At 43.0% G+C, this 12440-nt stretch overlaps 1 protein-coding gene across 5 annotated transcripts in view; it reads right to left on the bottom strand.

The window, feature by feature from the left end:
• The window catches only part of LRRK1 (leucine rich repeat kinase 1), a 129138-nt gene that overhangs the window by 59854 nt on the left and 56844 nt on the right, over window positions 1-12440 (bottom strand). For all 5 annotated transcript variants that reach the window (XM_066592869.1, XM_066592873.1, XM_066592872.1 and 2 more), the window contains 9 exons: window positions 8531-8757; window positions 8324-8448; window positions 5815-5978; window positions 5495-5632; window positions 2719-2831; window positions 2300-2376; window positions 2096-2225; window positions 1305-1417; window positions 1009-1223 (listed from right to left, as the gene is read on the bottom strand). In XM_066592869.1, coding sequence (XP_066448966.1) covers window positions 1009-1223; window positions 1305-1417; window positions 2096-2225; window positions 2300-2376; window positions 2719-2831; window positions 5495-5632; window positions 5815-5978; window positions 8324-8448; window positions 8531-8757 — 1302 coding nt within the window. The remainder of the gene's footprint in view (window positions 1-1008; window positions 1224-1304; window positions 1418-2095; window positions 2226-2299; window positions 2377-2718; window positions 2832-5494; window positions 5633-5814; window positions 5979-8323; window positions 8449-8530; window positions 8758-12440) is intronic.

Genomic DNA, 12440 nt, shown 5'->3' with positions numbered 1-12440 from the left:
TACCGCCTCTAGCTTGGATGCAAGAAGTGATACGGGCAGGCATGGAGGCTCTAGTACCCTGTTGGGCCGCCTCTAGCTTGGATACAAGATGTGATACGGGCAGGCATGGAGGCTCTAGTACCCTGTTGTACCACCTCTAGCTTGGATGCAAGAAGTGATACAGGCGGGCATGGAGGCTCTAGTACCCTGTTGGGCCGCCTCTAGCTTCGATACAAGATGTGATACGGGCGGGCATGGAGGCTCTAGTACCCTGTTGTACCATCTCTAGCTTGGATACAAGATGTGATACATCGATACAACCATCCAGCTTTTTTAATTCCAATAATTCACTTTCAAATTTCTTTAAACAGGGGAAAATCTCTTCTCTGCATTGTAGAGGCGACTAGTGGCCAACAAGCTCTACACAAGCGGAAGAAGAGGTCACTACACACACGTAGCCTCTGAGAGCCTTTTATAGGCCAAGGGTGGAACCACTTTTAGGGTCTCAGGTGGTAAGACCGCTCATCTAATCACACCACAACTCTAAACATTTGCATATCTGTCTGAGATGTAACTGCATGCCGCGTTTTTTCGCATAACAACTTCTTCTAGGGGCTTCATTATATTATAGACAGGGAGTGAACTCTGCACCAAGTTACAAACAGATTTGGCACAGGCTAGAGCAGTGAGTAGAGTTGAAGGGGCTGTTTAGACCTGCAGATTTCTTGCTTGAACAAGCGAACGAACGATGTCAGAGTTCGCTCAGGGAGCCTGTTTATACAGGCAGATACATCATTGGTTTGTTCAAACAAGAAATCGTTCAGTCACTGTATAAGCCTTGGAGGCAACAATGATTTTTTTGCCCGCATAAAAGGAACGACTTATCATTCAATATGTCCGATTGTTGGCTGCGTTTACACTAAAGCCCCCACAGAAAAACCCTGGAGATGGAAAGAGAGAAGGCACATAAGCAACTGGTCTTCTGTTATGCAGCTATTCAGACATGACTAGTGTCTGACAAATGGTTACCTTAGCCTTAGTGCCCACAGGTTTCTGTAGCTCCCACCGGGTAGTTCTAATAGTACTTTCTCCTTGCATCTGCTGGGATGCTTTCCCGGTCTGTAGAACCTCAAAAAGGGTCGACTTTCCTTGGCGTGGTGGTCCAACAATTATCATCTTGACTAGTGGACACCTCTCCGCTTTCCTCAGCTGAGCACGCAGATATGCCAAGATGGTCACAGGTCCTTCATATAACAAGTAGCGTTAATATACACGCCATGTTTATGCTGATTTGAACCTGTATCAGGTAACAATGAAGCGCTCACCCTCTTTCCTGATCTCTGCAGGTAAGTTTGTGATGTTTAGGTCTTCAAGGTCTAGCTGCCATAAAGATGCAAGCTGGCCAAGTTCAGGAGGAAGCTCTCTTATTCCTGGATTACTACGGAAGGAAAAAAAGAGTCACGGAGATTGAGGAACGTATCATTTCTACAGATGTATTTGTCATGCACGGTGCTATAAGCAGAACCAATCTTTTCAGTCTCAATGCCAAGACTGCAGTACTTCAGACTGGAAATATCGGATTATTCTTTGATTGATATAGATTATCCAGGGTGCCAAGTACTCCTACTGCTATTAGACTTCTTTAAGAAATGGAACATTTCATGTGGAAAAGTTACATAATTGTTGGACATTATCTATAGTCCTTTCTTATAGTGATACCAGAAAAAAATTACTAATGTCATAGCAATTGACCCGTAAGCGTTTTATATGATGTAATAAAGAAAGAGCTCATAATCACTTTTATTTGTATAGCACATGCATGACACAGAACTTTGCATCACATGGCATTGGGTTCTCTCCCCTCACCTGCAATCAATATTCAACTATATGCATACAAATTCCATACAGATCCTTGGTGGGACTTGAACCTAGGACTCCAGTGCTACAAAGTAACAGCAGTAACCACTAAGTCACCATGCTGCCCATCATCAACTCATTATCATATCTGCAAATGAACTATCATTCTCGCTTGGACACATTTCTAAATAAGCATATATAGAAGGCCTGTGACACTAAAAACTATGCAAGCCTTGCATGACCTCATTTCATTACTTACTTCCCCAGGTAGAGTTCTGTAAGACTCTTCAGCTGGCACACGGACTGTGGAAAGGCATCTAGTTGATTATCATTGAGGTATAAAACTTCTAGTGATTCTTTCAAAAACGAAGGAAACTCCACAGAATAACCTAAACAACAAGAACAGAACTTATGCACTCATCCTATTTTTGTTATCACTAAGTTCTTATCTCACGGTACGTACCTGAATCAGTCCCTGTTCTTGTTCTATATCTGGTAGAGAAAAATGGAACCCGCCTGGTCTTGATCCCCTCTTCATTCCTGCAAAGAAAGGGAGTAAAAAGTTTCATTTATCAATCATTAAGGCTATATAAAGTAGACCAAGAGAGAAAAATAAATAAATCTTGTTATTTGTATAGTGCCAACTTATTCCGCAGCACTTTCAGGTATTTTATTACCCCCCCACCAAGCTGGGTACTTATTTTACCGACCTTGGAAGAATTGAAGGCTGAGTCAACCTTAAGCCGGCTACCTGTACAAAGCGGGGATTGAACTCACAACCTTCAGGACTTTAAAGCATACAATTATTTTATGTAAAAACTAATTTAACACAAGAAAAAAAATCTCAGTTTTCATTTTGGTCTGTAATAAGACCTTACCAACCTTCCTAGCTGGTTCTTGGATAAATCCAAACACTTGAGAAGCTTGCAGGTCCAGGTGTCAGGAGGTGGCAGTGAAGTCAGTTGGTTACCAGACAGCTTCAAACACTGTAAAGCCTAAGGGCAGACAATCAACCAGGAGCAACTTAGATACAAAAACTTCACAGGTTTTAATACCATGAATTGAGATAATAGCCCCATATGAATATTGAGAGCAATCCACAGGGGTCTAGGTTTCTTTCCATACACGAAGGACAAAACTATATACCTAGATCACCCCCTTGTGGTGATTTAGATGTACTACAAATACAAAAAGACGTGGATAATTTATGGTGTTAGTCATTCTGAAATGAAAAGGAGCAGCATGCTGCTACAATCCATATAATCTGAACGGATAATAAACATTAGCATTCATCATTGCAGCCGTTGAGGAACAATAAAAAAAATATGCATCCACATGGAAACATTAGAGTGCTGTAAAACTCAGCATGCAATTATGTCTCAGACAGAGATGGAAACAATTAGTTGTGGTCTGATTAGACACTGAGTCTTGCCAGCAGAGGGCAGCAGAGTGCTTCCACCATGGCCTATAACAAGGCTCTCGGAGGCTACTTTTGTGTAATGTCCCTCTTGTTGAGAGATTGCGGACTGCTGGGCGCCTCTACGACGCACTCAAAGACATTTTACAAAGTTAACAGACTTTGAGAGGGGGCGCATCATGGAATGAAATGCAGGATGGTCATTTTGATAAATTGCCTGCCATCTAGGCTGTTCTGACCGAGCTGTCAGGAGGTGTTGGGAGCGGTGGTTACATGAGGGCATGCACACATGGCAAACGGGCTCCGGGCGGCACAGTCAGACCACCAGTAGAGAGGATTGTTTTATCCGCCGACAAGTATGAGCAGATCCAACAGTTTTGTTGCCCACCATTCAGACACCCTGTCTGTGCCCGAACCATTTCCAGGAGCTTAGTAGAAAGAAATTTGGAGTCTCACTGCTCAATACGTGTCCTGCCATTAACACCCCAACACCATTGGCTTTGTTTGCCGTGGTGTGATGAATGAAAGTACTGGACTGCTAAGGACTGAACCGTATTGTTTTTAGAAGCACTTTTCAGGTTCTGTCTGTGAGCAGACAACGGTCACGTTTCAGTATATAGGCCTCGTGGGAAGTGCTTCAATCCTGCCTTTGCTATGAGAGTCAATCACCCCTAGTAGTGATCGAGGGGCACTAACAGCACAGTGTTGTACAGGAAGTCATGCGACCACATGAGTTGCTTCTAATGGCAGGGCTTCCAACAGGCATTTTCCAGCAGAATAATGCTCGCCCGCACACAGCAAGGGCGTCCCAGGAATGCCTCCGCCAGGTTGCCACACTTCCTTGTCCTGCCTGGTCAACAGATTTATCGCTGATTAAGCATTTATGGGACCTGTTGTGATGCCATCTTTAATAGCCCACGAGTATGCAGGATTTAGAGGCCCAGCTTCAATACCTGTAGGCAAATGTGCCACAGGATATATAGAGCCTGTATGCCTCCATGTCCAACCATATCTCATCATGTATCCAGGCTAGAAGTGGCCCAACAGGGTACTAGAGCCTCCATGCCCAACCGCATCTCATCATGTATCCAGGATAGAGGCGGCCAAACAGGGTACCAGAGCCTCCATGCCCAACCACATCTCATCATGTATCCAGGCTAGAGGTGGCCCAACAGGGTACCAGAGCCTCCATGCCCAACCACATCTCATCATGTATCCAGGCTAGAGGCGGCCCAACAGGGTACCAGAGCCTCCATGCCCAACCATATCTCATCATGTATCCAGGCTAGAGGCAACCTAACAGGATACTAGAGCCTCCACGCCTAATCATATCTCATCATGTATCCAGGCCAGAGGCAGCCCAACAGGGTACTAGAGCCTCCATGCCCAACAGTATCACATCTTGTATCCAGGCTAGAGGTGGCCCAACAGGGTACCAGAGCCTCCATGCCCAACCATATCTCATCATGTATCCAGGCTAGAGGTGGTCCAACAGGGTACTAGAGCCTCCATGCCCAAGCATATCTCATCATGTATCCAGGCCAGAGGCAGCCCAACAGGGTACTAGAGCCTCCATGCCCAACAGTATCACATCTTGTATCCAGGCTAGAGGCGGCCCAACAGGGTACTAGAGCCTCCATGCCCATCCGTATCACATCTTGTACCCAGGCTAGAGGCGGCCCAACAGGGTACCAGAGCCTCCATACCCAACCGCATCTCATCATATATCCAGGCTACAGGCAGCCTAACAGTGTACTAGAGCTTCCTTTGAATCATACGAATTTTCCGAAATAGAGTTATCCTTTCGCTCTAATTTTGTAATCACTTACATATATCATCATTAGGTTCGCACATATAAAGTATCATTTGATTTGAACATCTCCTTCTTGGTGCATTTTTTGTCAGTGGGTGTATTTTGCATTGCAATAGATGCAGTGGTGCAAATAAAAAGACAAATTTTCCCTAACAAACTACAGCAGATGGCATCTTTAATTTTCAAAAGGGCCTCTAAAAAATTATGTCTGGCATCTTAATGGCTGCTACAGGTAAGTTCTCCACTGCCATCTGCAGCAGATGTGATAAATCATCCCCAATATTTCCCAAATCTTTTCAGAGGTATACAATAAGTCATGTTTTTCCATGGTGCCCAGTCAAATACATAATTGATATTACAGCAAGATCATGTTTTAGGTTTTATACATGTATATGTCTTACTTATTGTTAAACAGAAGGGGAAGTTACCTCCACCTGGAACAGGTCCTTAGGAACATCCCTCAGGGCATTGTCTGAAAAGTCTACTTCTAGCAAGTGGTTCCTCCAAAAGATAGTCAGGTTGTCCGGAATCAGTTCAATACAGTTTCTAGAAGCTTTACAGTATTTCTGAAAGAGAAAAAGGTTTAGAAATACAATTCTATATAATGTATATTATATACTCAAACTATTATTACAACACAGAGCAAATACAGAAGAAAATAAAGTGCAGGGAAGTATGATGTCATACTTCAAACTATTATATGACATCAGTGTGTTGAACAAATCGATTGGCTTTCGGTCTGACTTACAAGTGGGCAGGCCCAGGGCTCTGGGAAGATCTTGAGCTTATTACTAGAGACAGTCAAACTCCTTAAAGACTTGAGGCAGTGCAGGATAGAGGAGGGGAGCTCAGAGAGCCTGTTATCAGACACGTCTAGATCCTGTAACCTCCGCAGACCAATCCAGTTGATTCCTAAAGATGGAACATAATGGTAGATGAAAAATACATATTTTCTACCCATATGCCATATATGTTGAATGTAGTCGTTATTAGAAGGTTACTTCATAAATGTCTTAAAAATGCTAAACTCTTAAAGACAAGCAGCCAAGTATTTACTAAATCAGACATGTCAGAGTGGTCGCAAGTCCTTTTTTAAAGGTGTTCTGTGGCCGAGGACGCTGCAGGACTTCTACTTACCCATCCGGGTCTTCTGCAGGTCTTCTCTTTTCTTCACTGCAGATGTGTGCGGAAGCGCAGGCCGGCACGCCGCCGTACATGTGCAGTAGAGGTTTTTTTTTTAAACTCCCACTTTCCTGCAGAATCCGTGGCTCATCCACAATTAAATTGTGGACAGGCCGTGGACTGGACGGCTTCTACTGACTTCAATGGAATCCGTCCGTGCGGGATCCGCAGTGAAATGGAGCATGCTGCGATTTTTTTTTTGTACCGACAGGTCCGCAAATCAAATCCGCATACTTTATTTCACTTGCAGGCACCCATGTATCCCTATGGGCAGCTTAATTTGCGGATTTTCCACATGAGTGACCCACGAGGATTCCGCAAATCAGATCTGCCCGTGGACATTGGGCCTTACGGCTCATTCACACGACTGTACACGTAAAGCGCTGCGTGGGTCATGCAGCGTCTTACCGGTCTGTGTGAGAGCTGATGAGCCATCAGAGAGTCAGCTACTGCCGCATATGGCAGCGAGTGCGCTGCGCATGACAGCGTATCTCACAATGTATTGCGCATGGACAGTGTTGTATATATTGCCCATAGAAAAGTATAGGGCTCATGCTGCGTGATACAAGGCGAAATAGAGCATGCTACGATCTTTTTTCACGCGCGTATCTACACGCAGGGTTTATACACTAATGTGAATGGATCAATGAAAATCCATTTACTTTCATTGACTCCATTCACCACGGACATAACACGCGATGAACACGGTCGTGTAAATGAGCCCTAAGGGTCCTTTTACATGGAGTGAATTGTTCTCATGGGCAAGCACTGATCAAAGAGGCCCATCTACTTGGCCTTTGCATGGGCTGAATGATTGTTATTACAATTGTTCATCCCTCATAGAGAATCATGGCAGACAGCGCACAGCCCCCTTCACAAAAGGAGATATGCAGATGACAACACATTTTTTCAACTGCACCAAGCATGTGATCAGCCGATAAATGACCAAGAGCTGACGAACAAGCGTTTGCTCACTCATCAGCAGATCAGGTACAGCTTTACAAGGGCCTAAACCTAAGAAAGCTTTCATACGAACATTTAGGTTTGATGGTTGACCCATGTAAAAAGGGCCATTTTTGTGACTGTTTTTCATGCAATTTTAAGCCAAACGGGAAGTGGGTTCAAAAGGGATGAGAAATATAAAAAAAGTAGGAATTCTACTGGATAATACGGGATCCACTTCTGGTTTTGACTTAAAAACAACAGACAGCACCTAATGCCAATAAAAACATGCCCATGTCTTGCGAGATGACTAAAATTGGCATAAGGGGTTTGGAATGATGTACACTTTTTTAGGAGGTGAGGGCCGACAGCTTTTTAATATTTTGCTTACTGTTTATTAGCTTTGTTTCCTCATTATTATTATTATTATTTTTTTTTTTACTATGGGTGCACTTTAGCAGGAAACACAGTATTTATTTATCGATGTGTTCCCTGCTCTTCCCTCATTAGATCACTGATAAACAGCGATCTAATGGTAACAGCCCATTACATCACTGTTACTTGTGATCCATATATACAGACATCCAAAGAAGACACACATCACATCCTCTCTGTACGCCTTCAAGCCCCCATTCCCAGAGGGAATCCCTGTGAGGTCATTAGTGACATCACGGGATTCCCTATTAACTATCTGAATGCAGAGCAGCAGTTCCACATTTGGGAACACAACTATCAATACACGCACAGGTTTTTCGGGTTCTGTGTTACAAGAACTGATTATTTCAGATCCTGGTCACACTACAGGATCGGGCTGTCCGTGTGATATGTTCAATCCTGCCAACAGCACATAGCACCACCAAACTCAGCACATAAGTTAATGGGCTGCAGGCAGTTGGACCAGTCTGCTAGCTGATAATTTATGTGGCTGAGAAGGGGTTAATTGATGATGGCGAGAAGGTGTTACAACAGAGGGTATATTATCTCCTCTGTAGTTATAGATATATAGTTGGCATCCTTTATAAGACTTTTGGATTTATGTCAGATAATGAAGCTGCATTCTCTGCTACTAATACTACAGTATGAAAACTTCAGTTTTGTATAGGTGCTTATGTAAAGGGAAAGCAAGGACATACCATCTTCTCTGAAGAGATTCTCCAAGTAGTTCTTGGAAGCACAGAGTTTCTGAAGCCGGCTTAAATGAAGGAACCCAGGGGGCAGACATGTCAGCTTGTTACTAGAGACATCAACTTCAAGCAATCTAAAAGGCAACAGGGACAGAAGGATAAGTCCCAAAGCCAATCACAAAATGTGTCATGTCCAGAATACATTAACATACAGACCTTGAGCAGATGATTTCCTCCGAGCTTTGGACACTGGGTAGATCACATAACTGGTTGTCACTTAGGTTCAACTTCTGTAAATTGAGAAGCCCCCAAGGGACGACTGATGGGAGGGATGCCAAGCAATTAGAAGAGATATCCAGCTCTCTTATGTGGCAGGAAATATCTATAAACCAATCAAGATCTACCCAAGGCAAACGAAGGCTGGACCACTTCACACAGATGCTCTGCAGAGAGACCAAAGACCATTGCTCTAGTAGTATCAAATGGATGAGGGGAACCAGACAAGTTACAAAAACATTACCTTCTTTAACATTTTATACACATTTTCCATGTTGCAAAAAAAATAAAATTTTTTACTGCTATTAACCATCTTTTTTTTTTTAAAGAAACGCTTATTGGGTATTCTCATACAATAAAATACAAGCATGAAAAGGAAGAGGCATTAGCAGGATTTTGTGAATTTCAATAATCAAAAAACTTTTAAACTCTTTCTGTCCTTTATAGGTACATATACCCCTTTTATTTATTCTCTCCCAATACTCCCAACTTGGGGAACCGTAATAACCAAAACATAAAAACTAAAAAGTTTTACCCGCGACACAACTGTCATCACAGCAAACATTTAGTATCCTTGCGCATAGTGAGGCGTAGAGAAGGAGAAACCTCCAAATTTTCCACCGGCCAAGAAGCTAGTCATATATGCCTGATGCAGTATTAGGGCAGACAACCCATCGACCCCATATCTTAGCAAATTTGGCAGGACAGCCTCGGGCCATATATGTCAATTTATATAGAGGGATGACTCCATTTACTTTACGTTGCCAAGCAGCCCTAGTAGGTTTTTTGGTTGTTTCCAGCTACGCAATATAACTTTTTTTTAGCATAAAAGAACAGCAATTTATATAGACTGCATGTTACTGTGTCAACCGGAATGTCCCCCACAAGGCCAAAGAGACAGATTTTAGGATGTAGGATACACAGGGCCCCTAGGTTCATTTACATAAACTCAAGGACATCTCTCCAATAGGCCTACAAAACATGCGCATGATGGTGCCCGCACTCACCAAGCGTCTTGGGCAGTCTGTATTGGGAATTAGGCCCATGGTACACAGGCGGACGGGAGTATAATAGATTCTGTGTAGGAACTTCACTTGGATTAACCTGTCTCTCCCACTGATCAAGTGTGGCCCTGATCTGGCCAAAAGGCCATCTCAGTCGACCGAGTTCAGGTAGGGTATGTTCAAGCCCCACTTTTCCAGAGCCCCATCTCTCAGAGAAACAAGCTGACCCCTTGTCAGCGGTCTATAAAAACAGGAGAGTAGCTTTAGAGTATTGACCATCTGTGCCAGCACCTCTAGTCGGGTCAGCGCGAGGGGTATGTTCAGGCCTCCAAACTGGGCTCTGAGGAAATGACGCAGTTGGAAATATCTAAAGAGGGAGTTATTAGGAAGGCCTGATCGCATCTGTAGTTATGGGAAGGTGCTATTGACCATCTTTAAAGGGAACCTGTCACTTGCCTAACGTACCATAAACTAACTTGTGGTGCAGTTAGGGGGCCGGGTGCTGTGTTCTTTATCCTCACCCGTTCTCTGGTTCTTGTCGCTGAAGTCCACATAAACTTGTACAGGAGAGTGTCAGATTTTCGTCTGGCGTGTGGACTTCAGTGGCGGGCACCACAGGAATCAGGAAGTGGGAGAGTATAAAAGAAAAATACAGCACACAGCTCTCTGTCACTTCCCCTAACTGTACCGTAAGTTAGTTTATGGTGCTTTAGGCAGGTGACGGGTTCCCTTTAACCCCTTGAGTGGCACACCCGGAAAAATTTCCGGGACGAGCTCCACTGCTCATAGTGACATAGCCCGGAAGATTTCCGGGCTATGTATCACTATGGGAGCTGCAGAGCACAATGCCACAAGCTGTGACATTGTGCTCTGCCTGCACAGTCCCACAGAGAACAAAGCAAGGGCTTTGAAAAACCAGCAGAAGATATTGCCGGCATATCGGCAAGCTCCTGCTTTGTTTACAGGTTGCCATAGAGACCATCGGCTTGTCAGAAGCAAGCCGATGGTCTCTGTGACAGGGAGAGCTTGGTGCTTGGCTATCAGAGGACAGCTAGGTACTAGCTCTTACAGCAGAGATCAGAGAAAACCTCCGATCTCTGCTGTGTTAACCCTTTACATGCTGCAGTCTATGTGACTGCAGCATGTAAAGGGCTGTCACTGCAGCATGTAAAGGGCTGTCACCATCGGACCCCCAGAATGTGATCAGGGGGTCCTGATGGGTCCCTGTGGAAGTCCCCTAAAGGGACAAAAAAAAAAAAGTTTAAAAAAAAAAAAAAAAGTTAAAAAATTATTTAAAAAAAAAATTATAAAAACACTTGTCTCCCTTTACTTTGTAAAAAACCAAAAATTTAATCACACATGTGGTATCCGTGCGTCGTAATGACCCAGAGAAGGAAGTTAATACATTATTTAACCCCTTAATGACATGGCCCCTTTTTTTCTTTTTTCCCCATTTCTTTTTTCCCCCCCCCCTGTTTAAAAAATCACAACTTGTCCCGCAAAAAACAAGCTCTGATATGGCCATGTCAATGGAAAAATGAAAAAGTTATGGCTCTTGAGACGCAACTGCAAAATTAGTTGAAATTCAATGATTAGACCATTTTAAAAAACCTGCCCTGGTGGGCACGACAGGGTAGTAGGAAACCCGCCACTCAAGGGGTTAATCATATTTTGCATAAACAGTAAGTATACAGCACCAGTTACACTTTGGTCATAGACCAAATTTAGACAACATAGATTTCCACAACCTGCAGCCCAGGGACCACATTAGGCCCATGATACCATTCTCTGTGGCCCCTGGATATGACACAGAGAAGCCTGTCTGTGTGTGATGTCTCATGAAGTCTCAGAAAGAAGGCACACAGATCATAAGCAAGAACAGCCTAATGGAGTCCTGGAAGAGGAGCCTTCACCTATCAGATGTTTATGGCATATACTTTTGATATCCCATAAATGTCTCAGATGCGAATACACTGAAGTTTTATTGAGACCCTTGGAATTGGTTCAATATTATAACTTGGCCCTCAGACCAGAAAAGGTTCAGCATCCGTGCACTAAGCAGACTGCAACTATTCCCTTAGGAAACAGCTTTTTTTTTTCTTTTACATTAGAGGTCTCAAAGACCACCCATGTCCATAGACCCTATTGGTACCCCAGCTTAAACCCCTAAATCCCTTAAAAACATGGCCTATTTTGGGCTCAAGAACACAACACTTTTGGAGGGAATTTTCATCTGCACTTTTCAAAAGCCATAACTATTTTTCTGTCGACAAGGCCATATGGGGGCTTGTTTTTTGCGTGACGAACTGTAGTTTTTTTTTTTATTAGTACCATTTTTGGGGTACAGATTGTATAATTTTTATTATAATTTCTTTTTCCTGTCTGTTGGTACGATTACTGTAATACCAAAAGTATATATATTTTTTTAGGTTTTTCCACTTTTTCACAATTAAAACTTTTTATTTTAGAAATGATTATGTTTTTTTGGCATCGCTGCACACAAAGTCGCATACATTTTTATTTTTCCATTGATTAATTCACCTATTAAGGCTTGTTTTTTGCCGGACAAGCTGGTTTTAGTTTCAAAGGATTTTATTGTATTTTATATTCAAATATAATATAGGCTTGTACCATTCTTAAGTCCCCTCGCAGGGGCCGACGAGCTGTTTTTATCGGTACCATATTGGTTTACATTGACTTTTTTGATCACTTTTCTTGTGTTTTTTGAGAGGTAAAATAAATAAAACAAGCATTTGGGCTCAGCTTCTATTTTAGGGGGTTTTATATGCAGGATAAACATTCTGCTCAAGTTACTGTATAAGCCATTACAGATGCAGCAATACCAA

This window comes from Eleutherodactylus coqui, chromosome 2 (genome assembly GCF_035609145.1).
Source record: "Eleutherodactylus coqui strain aEleCoq1 chromosome 2, aEleCoq1.hap1, whole genome shotgun sequence".
In the NCBI taxonomy this organism is placed as follows: Eukaryota; Metazoa; Chordata; class Amphibia; order Anura; family Eleutherodactylidae; genus Eleutherodactylus; species Eleutherodactylus coqui.
Note: the sequence above shows the minus strand (reverse complement) of the source record. Positions and strands in the feature narration are given on the sequence as shown.